The sequence below is a fragment of the Stegostoma tigrinum genome, chromosome 1 (assembly GCF_030684315.1).
Source record: "Stegostoma tigrinum isolate sSteTig4 chromosome 1, sSteTig4.hap1, whole genome shotgun sequence".
Taxonomy (NCBI): Eukaryota; Metazoa; Chordata; class Chondrichthyes; order Orectolobiformes; family Stegostomatidae; genus Stegostoma; species Stegostoma tigrinum.
The window spans coordinates 40,004,095-40,022,212 of NC_081354.1; the positions used below are offsets into that span (position 1 = coordinate 40,004,095).

Consider the following 18,118-nt stretch of genomic DNA (forward strand, 5'->3'; position numbering starts at 1 on the left):
TGCACTTCTAGCACTTTAACTTGAGGGGGCATGAAAAACTGTGAAAATGTAGTTAGTATAGTCTGCAGGAGGAACAGCTGAGGGTATGTTGTCATGTCACAACATCTGCTGGAATATATCCAGCCACAGTTGGCAACCTTAATTTCCTGACTCTGTAATCCGGCTTTGTCTTGCATTTGTCACCTGGAATACAGGTTACCTGTTTCAATGCTGCAACCTTTCCTGAAGTGTTGCCATCTGGCAGGGAACCAAGCCTATCAATCAATTTGAATTCTGTGCTGGAACTTGTTTAAAAACACTACTTTCTTGTAGAGTCAAAACAGTGTTAGTGTGAAGCCAGCATTGAATTTAATTCAGGGATCAAGCACCCAATATTAGGTATGTTTCTAGGTCCTAAATTTCCTGGCATTTCTCATGGAATCAGTTGCCATGGGGTGGGGGAACAGTGGGGAAGTAGATGAAAATACTGCTGGAGCACTAGCTCTTGATGTGTCAATGGGAGACTGGCTCTTTGCATTCCAGTGGATTTTAGTCACCACAAAATGTCACCAGCCAACTCGATAACTCCAGCATGGGCTCAGAACTGGCCTTTTAACTGACAACCTACTTCTGGTGTGTGGGCAGTTGAAACAATACCCATACCAAAATTACTTTGATCAAAATGAGTTGGCAGCAGTTGGGTACATGCTGGTAAACTGGCACATTGCTTTCTGGCACCAATTTTCTGACCTTCCTATCCCAAGTTCTGCCTCCAATGGAATTTGAAAACTCTGTCTTGAGGCTTCAAAAATTAACCAAAGTTAAAATTCCAGCTAACCATATTGTTGTTTTGAAATATTTTCAATAATTCTCAACGACTGAAGACTGCAAACACTCTAGCTTTACTGTAACATAATTACAATTATGAGAAAACTCCCTGGCACTCACTTAAATATAACACTGTGGTCCTGAAGTAATAAAGAGGGAGTGCTTTCTCCATACATTCTTTTCTTTATGGGCTTACACACTCAGAATCACAGATGTTAGTCAAATCCTTCTAAGACATCACATACAGAACTACAGTTCTAGTCAGGCTTTGAAGGGACTTATTTTAACATATCCCAGGATACATAGAACACCAGCACTCCTCCAGTCACCCCACAACTTAGGAATTCCATCCCAGCCGAGATCAGGGTCAGTGTGATAGATTCTTTTCAATGAGTACCCCGCTGAATTTTTGTGATTGCCTTCCTAGTTGTAATTTTATTATAAGTTATGTGCTGCTGTCACTGACAAAGCATTCTCCAGCTGTCAAATTGTTAAAGTCTGCGATCTGGAACCTTAGGAAAGAAATGCAACAAGCTTACATTCCTGGAGAAACATGCTGCCTAAAATAGTCAAAATGTGCTCCCACTCAGGAAAAACAAATGTCAAAATAAACCATGTTTTACATAATAAACTTCAACAATCATAATGTACATTAAATTGTTATGGAAAGCTGTACATTGAATGGAATAATGTTGACTATGGTAACTATTGTGTTGGAAGCTTTGCTGAATAAACGCAAAGGATGGGAGTTGGGGAGGGGAATGATTATATTTGTGCCTCAAAATGACAGCAAATCGTTGAAGTAATTGCTTTATGTGTGTTAACTTTAAGTCCAAGCTGAATTTGACGTCAACTCTAATCTAAATAATGAATCCAAATAACGAGCTGTGTGTGCTGAGGGGATCAGCTAATCAATTGGAATTTGTCCAATAACCAGCCATTTCACAGGTAGGTGGGAACATGTCAAGGACGTCAGTGTACCTTCTGGCTCTACAATGATAAAACTTCTGAAGAACATTTTCAGCAACTTCAAGTGGTTGTTTTAGGAGTTTTGCAAGCCACTGAAGATAAATGAAAGGTAAAATTGTCACAGTCTGAGAGGCCTGTTCTCTTATTAGAAAGATAACTGGTGATGGTTTAATCCGAGGTCACAACAGCTCAGGTGAGAGGTAAGGTTGAGAAGGCATGAATTTCGTAGTGATACCAGATTTCAACCTGCACTGTTTGTATCACTCTGCCCTACAAACCAGCCAAATGAGCTAATCGAACTTCCCCAATTTAGTGTAAGGAGATGGAGTTTATGTCATGTCTTTTATACTTGAATCTGCATCAGTGTTCTGCAACCTACGGCAGTAAAACTATTTTACACCTGTTTCAGACATTAATTGTGTTGTTGAGTATCAACAAGGAGGCTGAGACAGTTTCCACCTGTGGGGTTTCAACTTCTTATTGCTTGTTTGTCAGGCAGGGGTGGATTTGTTGCATTTCTTTTCAGGTAGCAGTCTTTGACAATTTAGCAACTGGAGAATGCTGGCATTGTCAGCAGCACATAACCTTTCTAATAAAGAATAATAATGAGCAATTACAGCAGTTTTATTATTTGTGGCATAAACATATTTTTCTGTGAAAGGCTTGCAACTCAGCTGGAATGCAATTCCCATCACGATCATTCTATGTCGCAGATATTGGATGGCTTTCCTTAATCTGAAAGGATTTAATTAGAAGCAGAAATGAGTCAGTTGTACCCATGGATTGAAAGTCGAGAAGGGGGTTTATATTCCAACTTCTTATTAGTTTAGCAGTTAGAATTGTCCAGGTTACCCATCCTCTGGAACTGTTACAAACTGGCTATTTGAGATTAAAATCTGCTCAACCGAGCAGAAGAGCTGTACATACAAAATATTAGATATACAAATATTTATGAACCATGTGTTACGTTGAACCAAAACTTTGATTAAGAAGGATAATTGTGAAAGCAGGGATAATTGTGAACAGCTGTAAGAAATTGTCAGAGATTTAATTTTTAATGTGCCCATGTAAAGTCCCAACTAACAGGAGTGGAACATCACTGTACTTCTAGTTTAGGAGATGGAATAAAAAGCAGCAGGAAGTTAGAAAGCTTAGTGAAAAAGTGAATCATGATCGTAACACCATCAAAAGATAGTTGGAAAAAAAAATACACTTCTTGCGAGAGATAGTAAGAACTGCTGATGCTGGAGTCAGAGATAACACAGTGTGGAGCTGGAGGAACACAGCAGGCCAGCCAGCATCAGAGGAGCAGGAAAGCTGGCATTTCAGGTCAGGATACCTTGCAAGCTGGCCCGAAACATCAGCTTCCTAGTAATGTCAGCAGATTCTAAAGAAAGGATGACTTGAACTTGTAAAGTGCTCTTCATGACGAGTGGATGGCTCAAACCTTTTACAGCTTATGAATTACCTTTCTAAATTAGTCATTGTTAGTGTAGGAACTACAGCAGCCAGTATGCAAACAGTAAACTTTCACAAACAGTATTTATGGTAATGACCAGTCAATCCATTTTCTATATTGATTGGAAGAAAACTATTGTCTAGGGGTTTCTGATACAGTGTAATGCGAACAGTGTGGTTTCAAATGCCACATTGTCAGGTTAACATGAAGTTCCCAGCTTCAAAAACTTGCCCCTTGCATTGTGAATTTAGCCCAAAAGTCAGCATCAGTTATCTCTCTCTAATGAGAAAGCATTCCTGTGGTTCTCTAGGACTATGGTAACATTATTGTACAATAAATGGTAGGACTGAACTTCCATGGAGATTGTATTATGCTGTTAATTTTTCAATGGCCTTTACAGACTTTCAGAGTCAGCTCAGCTCAGATGTAGTTAACAAATTAATGATCTAGGAGTTGATAACAATAATACATGATCTCATTTTACATATGATTGTGTGCATAAAATATCACAGGCAAATTTGATTACAGTTGCTGACTTCTCATTGCTGATTATATAAAGTTACCAGAATATATTCTCACAATTGCTTGTTTCTGATACGTGAACAAATTCACTAAAAATGGTGAATTCACTGGAAACAAGAAACGAAAACTTTGTTTTAAATGACCTTTATCTTCCCAAAAGGAAAATATGAGTTAACATAAAAGAAATTCCTAGTAAATATTGCTTAAAAGACAGAAATATTAATTTATCATAATCCAATGTTTGAATTGGATTAAAAAAAATTGTGGCGCTTTCCTAGGTAAGAGATATTTTAGAATAGTCAGCACATACAACTATAATGCTAATTCCTTTGAGGAATCGCCCAAGGAATTCAGCACAAAATACAGAATTTAGTTGGTTTTATGAACAGAAAGTATTTATTACATTGATTATATTTACGTATGGTACCTGTATTACTATATCCCATTGATCACCTGTGCCATTGTGCCAATTATACCTGTGACTGGAACTGTACACTATAAATACTTCTCTGTCAACAAATCTAAAACTAGTTCTGTTATTAAACATACTTGAAATATACGTAAATAGATTCTGGCATCATGTAAGAACTAAGAACATTAAAACTAGAATTTGAGATTAAGTTCATTCACGTGACTTCAGTTTAGGTACATCATTCACATAGCTTTGCACTTTCAGAATGGGTATCAGTGAACATCCACCCAACTGACACATGCCCATTTAAATGATCCACTATTAAAACAGAAATGAACACAGATATATAACTGATATATATTTATTTTCACACTAAAACATCTCAATAATACATATACTTGAATAAATTATTTTGGCAATTTAAACATCATATCAAAAATTGATGCAACCGTAATGTTTTATACTTTCTTGTATGAATTAAAAATGAAGATGGTATGAAATAAAGCTCACATTTTTAAAGAAAATACTGAGGTACTTAGTTTTGTTTTAACTTATAATTGTTACAAAAACAATCAAAATGTCTACTGTTTGGAATACATAGAATTTTTAATAATTGCACAATTTATACCTAATTTTTATCTTAGTAACATTAAGCGTGCATAAATAAGTACAAGAATCAGAAAGATTGCAGCACATTTTAAATGACTCATCATAATCCCATAAACATGTTATACTTAGAGCAGTAGAAAGATTGTAATGTAGTTTTAACCTTCATGATCTCCAAAGCAGCTTAGGTGTTGTACAGCTATATACAACATTGTTTGGTTATAGGGTACACATTGTAATTGCATGCTTTCATTCAAATTTGACATAAATGCATCTGGTTATGAATCAATTTTCAATCACAGAGCATTTACAATGAATAGTTATGATTGAGAGACACAGGGAGAAGGTTAAATGATATGTGAAATATTTCAGTGAAAGCTTGCAGTGGAATGATCATAGGTAAGCAGACCAATATATTACATTAAAGAAGAGAAAACAGAATGGAAACACAGCTCTTGCATAGAGGTCAATCCGCTTTGCTTCAGTTGGAATAACAGGTTTTGGAGGTGGAGGCTTCTTGTTATTTTTTAACTGAAGTTTTCCAAGACTGTTGTTGACCTCAATAGGTTTTCCATAGCAATCATAGTTAGACAATTCAAAGTCACGTGGCAAGCTCCCAACAATGCTGAAGTCATTGGATCTCAAGTCAGACTTAGAGGTACAAACTTTTTTGCACCTTGTCTCTGCAACCTAGAAAAACATAAGAGCAGAATTATTATTGTTTAGCATCATGACCACTATTTTAACCATAATCATCTGCATCACAGAATAACTACAATTTAACTCCTGTTTGTTTTAAATTACTGACAGGGAAATTGAACAGTGATGCAGTACATTTGTTAACCAACATGTGGCGCCACAAGATAGCAGACTGCAATGACCAATCTCAGTCAGAATAAGGAATAATCAAATTGATTTTTACATAAACTGCACTGGCCAATTTGACAGCTTCAACCTCTCAAAAACATTTTTGTTCAAGGACAGGGCATAACCTTAAGGCTTAGCTTTTGAAACAGATTGCAAACTATTTTCAAGAAAGTGCTTTAGCAGAAGTAATATTAACTTTAATTACTTTGCTTGCAAAGAGTAATTAATAATAAATAATGGATATTCTTTGCTTTCTTTGGAGATGAAAATATATTAAACAGTGTACTTTAAAAAGCCATTTTAATGTACTGTAGGAAGGCATTGTCCTGAACAATATGCAACTTGCAACATTTATAATAAGAAACCAATCAGAACGTGGCTGTGATTCCAATTTCAAACTTTTAATGATTTAATGCATACACTTTTCATTAATTGAGCTGCACAGGGCAATACTGCATGGTCACAGAGCACCGATGATACAAACAAAAGCACGGTTCAATGAAGTGATGCATCAGATTTTAATGACTGATGAAAGGAAAATGCCAGTGTTCTTTTCTGAATGCAACAGTTCCCGGGGCAATGCTATAAAAGTTGGCCAGGTGCAGGGAAGTAATAGGTCAGTGTTATGCAATCACCACATATGGCAAGCAGTGCTCAAAAATCTGTGCTTAAGAAAGAACATTGTATAAGACTAGTAATGTTAAGTATTAGAACAGGTGCTCTTGAGGCTGTGCAGAGAAAGATCTGTAGCAGATTCTTGAGGACTGTATTTAAAGTTGTATTTCATAAATTTTACAAAGCTGTAGAGATTTGGTATAATTTGTGGAAAAATTGGGACAATGTAACTGAACAGAGAATAGAAGGACTGGAATGAAGACAGAATCGTGTTGACTGTCAGAAAGTATGTTTTCTTCTGACAGAATTGTCTAAGAACTTAAGTGTGACAATGAGTTCATTACAAATACACAACAAAAGGCTTGAGAACTTTGGATGTATGGGTCGCCAGTGTGTGCATGTTATACAGTACAGTAAAAATGGTTTTCTCTCTTGTGTCTTATTATCTTACAGAATCTGTGGTAAATTTCACAATCTTTTTTATGCTTTACCCAAAGTTATTTTTAAAATTTGTGGAAAGCAATTTTATGTTTTATTAGTCTTTCACAAGATATGATGTTGCTGGCTTGGCCAGCATCTATTAACCATGCCTAATTGCCCTGGAGAAAGCGGTGATAAACTACCTTTGATTCCACACTCAGAAGACTGTCTGTGTGCACTTTGTACATTCTCCCCATGTCTGCGTGGGTTTTCTCTGGTTGCTCCAGTTTCCTCCTACAGTCCAAAGATGTGCATGCTAGGTGGATTGGCCACACTAAATTGTCCATTGTGTCCAAAGAATGTGCAAGCTAGCTGGACTATGCATGGGACATGCAGGGTTACAGGGATTGGGTCTGGGTGGGATGTTCTCTGGAGGGATGATGGGCTAATTGGCCTGCTTCTATACTGTAGGGATTCTATGATTCTTCAGTCACAGTTCTTGGGGAGCTGATACGTGTACGGCATTATTAGGAAAGTAGTTCCAGGAATATTGACCCAAAGAGACTGAAGGAATGGTTGTAATAGATACAAGGATTGCAACTTACACGGGGATAGCAAGCCAAGCCAAACACAACCAGCTTCACTGTCACCAGATTTGTAACAGTGAAATTGAAACATACGATGAACTTCAAAATTGCCGAACATTTTTCCTATTCAGACATTACAAATAACAGATCTTGGACACCAAGTTTATAACTTCGTAACTTTACCAGAACACAGATGCACATTAAGGCAATCTAATTATTATTTATAATCTAAGCCCAATCTTCTTTGAATATAAACCTTTATACAACAGACAGACAGATAAGTACAGTTAAGGGATAAATTAAGAAAAGAAAATAAAGGAATTGTTATTTGCCAGTTCAAAAACCATTTTAATGATGAATACCTTGGCATCATGAAATCCCTTGAAGATGGATATTACACACATGTAGGATTGTAAATTTTGTTTGAATTCCAAAATCACGGATTAATGCAAACAATTTCTGCAGATCTCTGGAGTCATTTACTTATGTCTTACAGGTCAGAGTTCTTTTCTCAATTGATAATTGGAGAATAACTAGAGAAAGCCAAATAAAAAAAAACTTTCCATTCTGGCAGCTTCCAAAGAAAAACTGTGTAATTCCTAAAAATCAAGTAGGCGGTAGTTCACTTTTTGTTTTCTCTTTCTTTTCAACATGCCCCATGTTTCACTGGATAGCACGAATTCAACATCCAGCCAACTGAGCATAATAACACCTCAGTACTAAATCAGTATTCTCAATGCAGGTTAATTACTGCTCTATCTTTCCAGGCCAGTTCCCAATCGCAAACATCAGTCTTTTATCCTCTCCCTTTCTTTAAAAAAACAAACTGGTGTTTAAAGTTCAAAGTTGAATTCTCAGCTGCAATTTACAGTTCCATAACAAAACTTTAAAAAAGTTATTCAAAAAAAAACTAATGATAGTGTCAACTGTGAGTCTTGGAGTGGAACTTAGAGGTGATGTTCCCATGCATTTGTTGCCCTTCTCCTAAGTGATTGAGGTCATAAGTTTGTAAGGTGCTTTCAAGAAAGCCTTGGCAAGTTGGTGTAGTTCATCTTGTAGATGGTACTCATTGCCACTCAAACAAGTGCATGTTGAAGGGGGTGGATGTGGTGTTAATCGAAAAGGGTAACTTGTCCTGGATGGTAGCAAATGAAGTAATCCAAGCAAATGGAGTGTATTCCATCATATTCCTGGTTTCTAATTTTTAAATGGATGACTGGTGTTGGAGTCAAGAAATAAGTTACTTTCTACAGAATTTCCATTCTCTGATGTGCATGTTTAGCCACAGTATTGATATGAAACTCCCATTCTCCAGCCAGAAAAAACATCAGTCCACTGTTTCTTTCAGATTTGTATCCCTTGGCTAATTATATATTCCAAGTTATCATCCCTTTAATACCACATTGATTCTATTTTGTAAATAAGTCTGTTATGTAGTACTTTATCAAATGAACATTAAAAATCCACAGAACACTTGCTGCTTATGCTGTGTGGAATGTAAGTAGTCCTGTTTAGAGGCTTCACCAGGTTGACACCTCATCTTCAGATATACCTGGAGGTGCTCCCGGCACTCCCTCTTGCACGCTCCATTGAACCAGGGTTGATCCTGTGACTTGATGGCAATGATTGAGTGAGGATATGCTGGGCATTGAGGTTTCAGATTGTTCTGGAGGACAAATCTGTTACTGTTGATGGCCCAGGTGCCTCACTGATGCCCAGGCTTGAACCATTAGATCTGTTTGAAGTCTTTCCCATTTTGCACAGTGACCATGCTATATAATACAATGTTGGATACTCTCAATGTGATGGTGGGAATTTGTCACCACAAAGACTGCGCAACAGTCACTCTTACTGAAACTGTCATGGACCGATGCATCTGCAGCAGATTGGTAAGGATGATGACAAGTATGCTTTTCCCTCTTGTTACTTCCCTCATCACCTGCTGCAGACCAAGTCTAGTAGCTCTGTCATTTACCCTCAACTCAATCAGTTGTGCTACTGCCAAGCCATTGTTGGTGGTAGACAATGAAAATTCCTGACCAGAGTACATTTTGCATCCTTAGCACCTTCAGTGCTTCCTTTAAGTGTTGTTCAGCATGGAGGAGTACAGATTCAGCAGCGAGTATGTCCTAATCAGTAGGTTTCTTCGTCCATGATTAATCTGAAGCAGTGAGACTTCACGGGGTCCAGAATCAATGTTGAAGACTCCCAGCACTAGTCCTTCCCGACTATATATCGCTCTGCCACCATCTCTATTCAGTCTGTCCTGCAGGCAGGACAAGACATAACCAAAATAATGATGGCTGTGTCTGCTCTCCAAATTTTGGCACTGGCCCCCTAAGATATTAGTGAGGGCAACTTTGCAGCATCAGTAAGATTCCTCTTTTCATTTCTGGTGCCTAGGTTGATGCCAGGTGATCCATCCAGTTTCACTTCTTTGTGGAGATTTCATTGTGATTGATACAACTGAGCGACTTCCTAGGCCACTTCTAGGGCTTTGCTGTAGCTCTGGAGTCACATGTAGGTAGGATGGCAAGTGTTTGTGAGCATGTGAGGGAGAGGGAGAGAGACAGACAGACAGAGAAACAGACAGGAGAGACAGACAGTGAGAGTGAGAATGTGTGTGCATGTGCACTTGCACGAGGGGGAGAGACTGTGTGTTAAGCTCTCTCTCAAACACACACACACACACACACTCTGCACCCTGCAACACCCAACCACCCACACCACCGCCTCCCCCCAACCATGCACACACATACGTGCACATATACACACATACAAATCTATGGATTGAATTTGCATTTGCAGATACATTCTATTTTGTTCAAAAAGCACATAATGTGTAGACAGTAAATGCGGCATTTTACAATGTGCTACTTTGGAAAAACTGGTGTGACTCCAAGTTGATTCACAGCCAGATTCTAAACAAGACTTCACACCTGAAAAGCATTGTCTGACCTGGGATATCACTTCTAGTACTCTGAAGGAACTGATAAAACCTTTGGTTATCTCAGGACAATGAGCTGAAAAAAATTCTGGAATTTGCATATTAATCCTTTCTAACTGATTAAAGATTGAACAGTCATGTTCAACACATTCCCATCAGTTCTATGGCCCTTTGATCTTTTGTTTATAAGTTCCGTGTCTGATGCCACTTCTCTCACTGACACCTGAAGAAACAGCAAGACTCCAAAAGCTTGTGCCTTCAAATAAATCTGCTGGACTATGTGGTGTTGTGTGATTTTTGACCTTATCCACCCCAGTCCAACACCAACAGCTCCACATTACATCTGCATAATGAAGGATCTTGAAGCCGACTATTCAACTCCCCACATCAACCATATCAATAACCTTCACTGCTATGGCCACAAAGTTCAACTATCTGACCTTCATGAACAATTCAGAGACTGATGGGTGTAAACCTTTTTTAAAAATACATACCTTTTTGGACTCATCTCCTATTTGCTTTCTGCATCTATGCGTGCTGCCTTAGTATTTCTTCTTTCACATTGTAATTGCTAACATGAACTTTTTGTTAATTCAACAAAGCCTAGTTAAATTGGCTTTTTTTTAAAGCATTAGCTTATTTGGGTCTGGGAGAAAGTTATCTGCAAGGGAGGGGATCCTTTCTAACTTAAGTGGTTTGATCTAGAACAATTCCGCATTAGAGAACCTGCTCCAGGATTGGTGTTGACTTTACACACCACTAAATCTAAATTTCTCTGAGACGAGTCAGTATTCCTAACACCTCATTTCTGTGTCCTATTGTCTTTACTTGTCCAACTTGATTATTTTAATTAGTACTATAGGCTGTTTTTCTTAATCTTCCAATTGGGACAAATGGTTTATACTTGTCATATCCTGTATTTTTCCTAACTTCAGATGCTAGCTTCAATTGTTTTTATTTTATGGGTTTATGCAGATCAGTTGCAAGACCAGTTTTGATTGAAATGAGCTGCTTTATTTTTATGATCTACAGACTGCAAACAATACATGGCCACTGGGTGGTCTTAGCTTGATTATAATGCAACTAATCGCTCACAAACATTTACGACAAATAACATACTGGAAAACAAATAAGTTGCTGCAGCTTGAATATTTACAATGGATTTTCCTACAGAAATATTGAACAAAAGTATTTATTTGAATACTACAATATCTGCCTTATAGAGTAAAAGTTTGTAAAAAGTTATTCAACACTATACGAGTGCAAAAATACTTTTCTGTTTGTTGTCATTTTTGAGTTCATTTTCATGTAAACATAACTGAAGATTGTAAACATATATTTAGACCAATGCTAAAATATTATGCAGGGGCTTACTTGATTTTGGGCACAATATCATTTAGAACTTTCTCCAAAATGTTTTCCAACTTTTGACCAGCATTTTAGTAAGTTAGATAAAGTGTAATTAAATCTTAAAACTTTTCATTTACAGCTGGTAATCTAATCCTTCTGTGTAAAATATGCATTTTCTAAGAAGCAACCTCTGCAGATTAAAGGTAAATGTCCACACGCTGCACTTTTTCCTGAATTAAACAAAAGCAAAGTGGGCACAAGCTGCTTGACACATTTTCCATGGCAAACCTTAACCAACTTATGCAGCACCATTTTCTCATGAAGTACAAATTGTTGTTCCCATTTTAATCTGGCATTCTTGCATGTATCTTGTTCAGTGCAAGATCAAAACCTCTGACAGCATCAGTGCTTTTTCAACAATACTCAAGTCCTATATTACAAAGCAAAGGTTTAAACTCATTTTATCCAAACACTGAACATGAAGATCTTCTTGCTTGACCATTCTGATGTAAAATCGAGAATGAACCAGCTTTTGAGCAGCAGCACCCAAACTTACTAAAATATACTGAACCACTGCAAAATCATCTTGTTGTTTAGACATTCCTAGAGGAATCTCATCATGGGTACTGGAAATAGAGTGCCATAAAATGCCATCTTGGATACTTGCGAATTACCCCTCAGGGTTTGTGGACTCCATTTGCAAAGGAGAAAAAGGGCTTAAACATTTTAAAGAGTCTTCAAGGGTCCAGCACTAAGGGTTGAACCCGAATCTCTAAAGGGCCTGTTTTTACTCGATATACAGGACCGTCAATGTTTTGCTGGCCATGGGTGAGGAAATACATAGCCAGGGAATCTATCCTTTAGGCAGGCCCAGCTGATGCAAGAGTCTTTGAATGGGAAAGATACAGAGTCTGCCAAAATGAAATCCCGATGAAATTGATGATAACTGCTTTGGGCTGAGTATATCCAGATCCAGTATAACTTTAAGCAGTTTTTTAAAAATCAGATCAACAATGGCAGTGCACGTAAAAGAACCTTGATACTTTCCACCACTCAGTCCTGCAGCAGCAGTGTACATCACCACAAAGTGACGATAGATTGATCTTGTCTCAACTTAGTTACCTGCTCTGGGCTTTGTTGGGAGCTGCCATTCAGAGGTCTCATGTCTCCCTCCATTGTACAGTGCAATAGATAACTGGATGTCAGAGTGTCCAAGCTGGGAGAGTTGGGATTTTGTAACAAAATACCTAAGTCAAGCTCCCTCAAGACACTTGGGAACATGTTTTAAAGTTGATGTTCTCTGCATAGATTTTCCGGTGGTTGGGAAACCCAGCAGCTCTATGAGAGAGCTTATTGTTAATAGGGCTCAGTCAAATATGCTGCATAGATGAGGCAGAGCTTTTCACTGGAAACTCCTAAGATTTGGTTTATCTACACACAGCCAGGTTTTAATTTTACAACGTGTCTTTTGGCTCTGAAAATTGCCAGGAATTGGAAAATTGAACTATGAAAAAACTTTGCCTTTCCAAGAAGCCTTCAAACTGTTTTCTCCAGATTAAAATCTTCCTTTCTCTTTCCCAATTGATGTTCTCTTTTCCTTTTCAGTAGTATGGCACATCTTTCTCCCTCCCCGAGTTGGCAAGCTCCTGCCTTCCAGACTGCTGGGGAATGTTCTCGTAGACCGCCCACTGCAGCTTCCTGAAGTTAGTACTGCCTCCCAGCTGCTGGCCAGATTGTTAGCACTACTGCTTGTCAATTTGTCTGGCTATTAGTCATGAAATGGAACAAAACCTACGAATAAGTATCAATAACTCAGGCAAGACCTCTGAGGCCCAGCTTTGACAAATTCATCAAATGATAATCTTCTCCAAAGCTTTGCCACAAAAATCACAAGTATGATGCACAATCCCTGCTGGATTTTAATACATCCGTTTATTTAAAAGTTAAAATACCATACAACTTTTCTGATCAGAAATTTTCTGTACACTTGAATTTTCTTCTGATCACAGAATTGTTACTAGTACTGAAAACCATTTGGTCCACCATGTCTGTAGTGGCACTCTGATCCTTTTAACTGAATGCTAGTTTCCTGTTTCCTCATAACCTTGCCAACTGATTTTATTTAAATCAACTTTTGATATCTTCTTGAATGCCTCAATTGAACCTGCTTCCATCACATTTCAAGGCAGTGCATACTTGCAGTTCAAAGCATTTTTTCCTCACCTTGCATTTTGCTTCTTTCATAGAACACTAACATTACCTCAACAAAACCAGAATTTGCTGGAAAAGCTCAGCAAATCTGGCAGCATCTGAGAAGAAAAATATCAGAGTTAATGTTTTGTGTCCAGGACCGCTTCCTCAGAACTTTTTGTCCTGATTTACAGCATCTTCAGTTCTTTTGTTTTTTTTACTAAAATTACACCCTCTGGTTCTCAATCTGTCAATGGGTGGGAATAATGAGTTTCTCCCCACCTACTCTTTTCAGATCCCTCATGATTTTGAAAACTTCCATCAAATGTTCTCTTCATCTCCTATGCTCCAAGAAGAACATCCTTTCCTCATAACTGACGTGTATCATCTCTGGAACCATTCTTGTAAGCCTTATGGACTCTCTCCAGTCACTCAGCCTTCCTAGAATCTGGCACCTAGAACTGTGCTCAACTCCAGCTGATATCTAACCAGTGCCCTACATAAATTCATCAACAATCCTTATTCTCAGATTCCCCCCTTAATGAAGCCTAAAACACTGCATACTCCATTAACAGTGGTTGCTACGTGCAACCTGCAACTTTTAATAACTTACACATATGCGCAGTTAGGTCTCTTTGCTACCGCACACTTTTTAGAATACTACCCTTCATTTTATACTTCTCTTATATCATCTCATTCCTTAACATTGATCTTCACGTGCCATCTATCTGCCCACTCCAGCAATTTATCAATTTCTTTAGGCATTCTACACTGTCTTCTTCACAATTTACAACTTGTCCAAGTTTGGTGTCATTCACAAATTTTGAAACTGTCCCCGACATAACAAGGTTTAGATCACCTTTTCAGGAATAGTAAGAATCCCAATACTGACCGCTGGACAGCTCTATTATGAACCTTCTTCCTGCCCCCAAAATAATAATTGATAATTCCTCACTGTTTCCTATCCCTCAGTCAATTTCATATTTATATTGCTACATTTCACATTCACATTTTATGTCATAACTTGTAACTTCCTCACAAATCTGTTGCCTACCACTGTACCAAAGGTCTTTTGGAAATCCAAGTACATCACACCAACATCCATAGCCATGTTACCCGTCTGTTTGTTCAGACGCAATGTCCACGAGCTACCATCTCTTTCAGCTCAAATTACGCACCGCGCGCTTGAAAATCCTCAGGTCCAATGTTTAATGCAGGTGCCTATTCCAGTATCAATTGGCTTAAGTCTCCCAAAATGTAAAAGATCAGGGTAAAGTCACTCTATCAAAATAAGGCTGTTGGATGCCTACGCTAGAAGAGACATATTTCAAACACAAACTTCTCCACAGTATTTCTAAAATATAATACTGAAAAGATGCCATAGTGGCCCATTAATGTTATGCCAAGCTAGGTTTGAAAAAAATGCTCATCCTGGAAGCCTCTGTTTGTGACTGCCTCTCTTACCATGCTATAAATCCTTCACTCTAAACAAGGACCTAAAGAAAACTATTACAAAATCTGAAACTTGTAGATGCTTGAAATCTGAAAATAAATTGAAAACACTGGCTATATTCACGAAGTCAAAGTACCATCTTAAGGTGAAATATGAAGTAAGCGTTTCCAGTCAATAAAGTTTCATCAGATCTTGAAATTTTAGAGATGCAACTAGTTTTAAGCCAGTACAGAGGCATGGGAAATGGAGAAGGAAGGAAGGAATGAAAGGGAACAGCAGTGTTTAAGGTACAAGGCAGAAGTGATGCAGTGATAAAAGGGAAAATGGTGCAAGCTAAATGGGAGTGATAATGAGACAATTAGAAAAACATAAAAAGTAGCAGAAGGCCTTTTAAGCCATTCAACGGCAACTCAGTATCCTGTTCCTGCTTTCTCCCCATACCCCTTGATCCTTTCAGTCCAAAGTATGATGTCCTCGAAAACATTCAATATTTGGCCTCATTGGCCTTTCATAGGCTCACAACTCTCTAGGTGAAAAAGTTTCTCCTCATCTCAGTCTAAATGACTGAGCCCATGCCATTAAATTGTGACTCTGATTCTGGACTCCCTGGTCACCAGGAACATCCTGCCTGCATTCACCCTGTGCAGCCGTGTTAGAATTTTAGATCTGTATGAGACACTACCTCGCACCCAACTCCACCACCTCCGCCAAACCATTCTTCTAAGCTTCTGCGAATATACTCCTTGGCAATCTAGTATCTCCTCATACACCAGTCGTGCCATCTCAGGAATAAATCTAGCAAACCTTTGTTGGACTCCCCCTACAGCCAGAAAATCAGATAAGACCACCAAACTTAATACTACAAATGTTACCTCACCATGGTTTTGTACAATTGCAACAACATCCCTGCCCCTGTACTCAAAGTCTCTTGCTCCAAGTCAGGATGGTGTGTGACATGACAGTGCATTTACATGTGGTGCTATTTCAGTGCATGTGCTGTGAAGGCTGCAAAGTACTGTTTAAGTCACCCGTATGCTCAAAGACTCTTGTGTTAACATGCTTATGCTTTCATCAACCCTTTTTCCTGTGAGCACAATTCTACTCTCCAAGGTTCTTTTTCTTCATTGTGTATGCTTTAGTGATGCCATTTTCCATATTTCTTCCTTTCCCTTCAATTGAAGATTGAAGATTGACCTGCAACATGGTTGGCGGGGCCTTTGACAATGTCTATCTATCCCTGCTTCGTGTGCTATTGCCCTCAACCATTTTCTTTCCTTTCACTCAGAACCATGGTAGGTTCAACTTCACGTGGCTCCACATTCTTTGTATGATCATCCTTTTGTGTCACCTCCAGCAAGATACCACCACTGAATACATGGCCTTTACCATTCATAAAGGGCCATTCCCTCTGGATACTCTGCATCAGCCCTATATACTCCTCAATCATTCCCAGTACTCCTCCCAATTGCTGTAGCCTCTCTTTCCCTTCATGCTCCACCACCTCCTCTACTTCCTTATGTTCCTATTCCTCAATTTCTTTTCTGATAACTGGTGGCAAGGTGTAGGCCTTCATAACAGCCAGATTGTGTACCATGTAGCACACTATCACAGGTTTTAGTATTCACTCTGCTGAGTACTGGAGGATTTCAACAGAGTGACTGATAAGAAGCACTTGATAATGACAATGGTGTGGTCTATAATGCTCCATGTGGCAGCATAGATTCATTTTAGAAGTGGCATGAATTCTAGAAGGGAGTTATAAACTATGACTGAAATTAATAATCCTGTCAATCAGTAGCCAGCATTTCAGCAAGTCAAACACAGATGACACAAAAGGCTGCTAGACAACGGAAGAATGATTTGTGCAAGGATAACGGGCAATCATCTGAATGATGGGTTTGCACACAAGCCGCACAGAATCACATTTGGTTTACGAAAGTGACCAAGCTCCTGCTCAGGATTTTCAATTCTGGTGTCTTGTGTAAAGCCCAGCAGCACATCACTTGAGATTCTGCAAGCGGGTGACTACCTTGCAGACTGTACTTTTAGGGAACCAAAATGACTTTCAAAGAAAAGAACTGACAGGTAGACACCTGGAGGTCCAGATTAACACAGTTTTGAAGAGGAGGGCTATACCCTACCTGGTAGACCGGTAGAGGAAACAGATAATGGCCTGGTTCAGGACAAAAGTTAAATGTCATCGTCTTTACTCCACTACCTCATACTCACTCTAACTTTGCCAATGCACTTAATCCTCATGTTCACGGACTACCAACCAGAATACTACCATAGCATTCTTATTCAATAGTTCTTACCCATCTCATCCTCCATTAAAACTGGCTAAATCCTCTACCTAAATTGGCAACCTGTAAGCAAAGACAAACTGAGTGAGAGCTAAGAACTGAAGCTATTATCTATGGAATGCATCCTAAGTATATGCATGAGATGGCTGTGCAGTCAGGTAGTCAGCAGCAGAACGCTTACGAAACTGATTAAGAGCTACAGTCAAGTATGCTAGGAATTTTGATCAAGCTAGTTTAAACTCTAACCTAAGTTGAACTGCAGCCAGGACATGTTGTGGCCTGCAGTTTCCTGTGTTGACTAAAATAGGGCAAGTGTCATGCTGGTCTTTAGACATATTGGCATCACTACTACCTTCTTTAGAGTAGGAAATATCACTATTTACCGACAGTGTAAACATTTGGGAGTTATTTACCAGTAAACTCTGTTGTCTGGGATCAAACAACATGATCAGGCTATGATCAATTCATTAACTGAGTTCCAGAGAACTTTCTGGAAAGCAGCATATTTTAAGGAATGATGGAATTTTTCTCAGAGAAGAAGAAGCCTCCCTGACCACATTTCAAAAGCATGTTACTTTCAGAGAGAGAACAAAAAATCTTGAGGTGAGACC

At 38.6% G+C, this 18,118-nt stretch overlaps 1 protein-coding gene across 9 annotated transcripts in view; it reads right to left on the reverse strand.

Annotated features, from left to right (window-relative positions):
* Positions 1–4,602: 4,602 nt before the first annotated feature.
* Positions 4,603–18,118, reverse strand: part of glrbb (glycine receptor, beta b) — a 176,464-nt gene continuing 162,948 nt past the window's right edge. For 4 of the 9 annotated variants that reach the window (XM_059644860.1, XM_059644864.1, XM_059644873.1 and 1 more), the window contains exon 10: positions 4,604–5,465. In XM_059644860.1, the coding sequence (XP_059500843.1) occupies positions 5,169–5,465 (297 nt within the window). In that variant the 3' untranslated portion in view covers positions 4,604–5,168. Of the gene's footprint in view, positions 5,466–18,118 lie in introns of all 9 variants that reach the window. The other 5 variants (XM_048533914.2, XM_048533903.2, XM_059644883.1 and 2 more) reach the window with 4 other exon arrangements.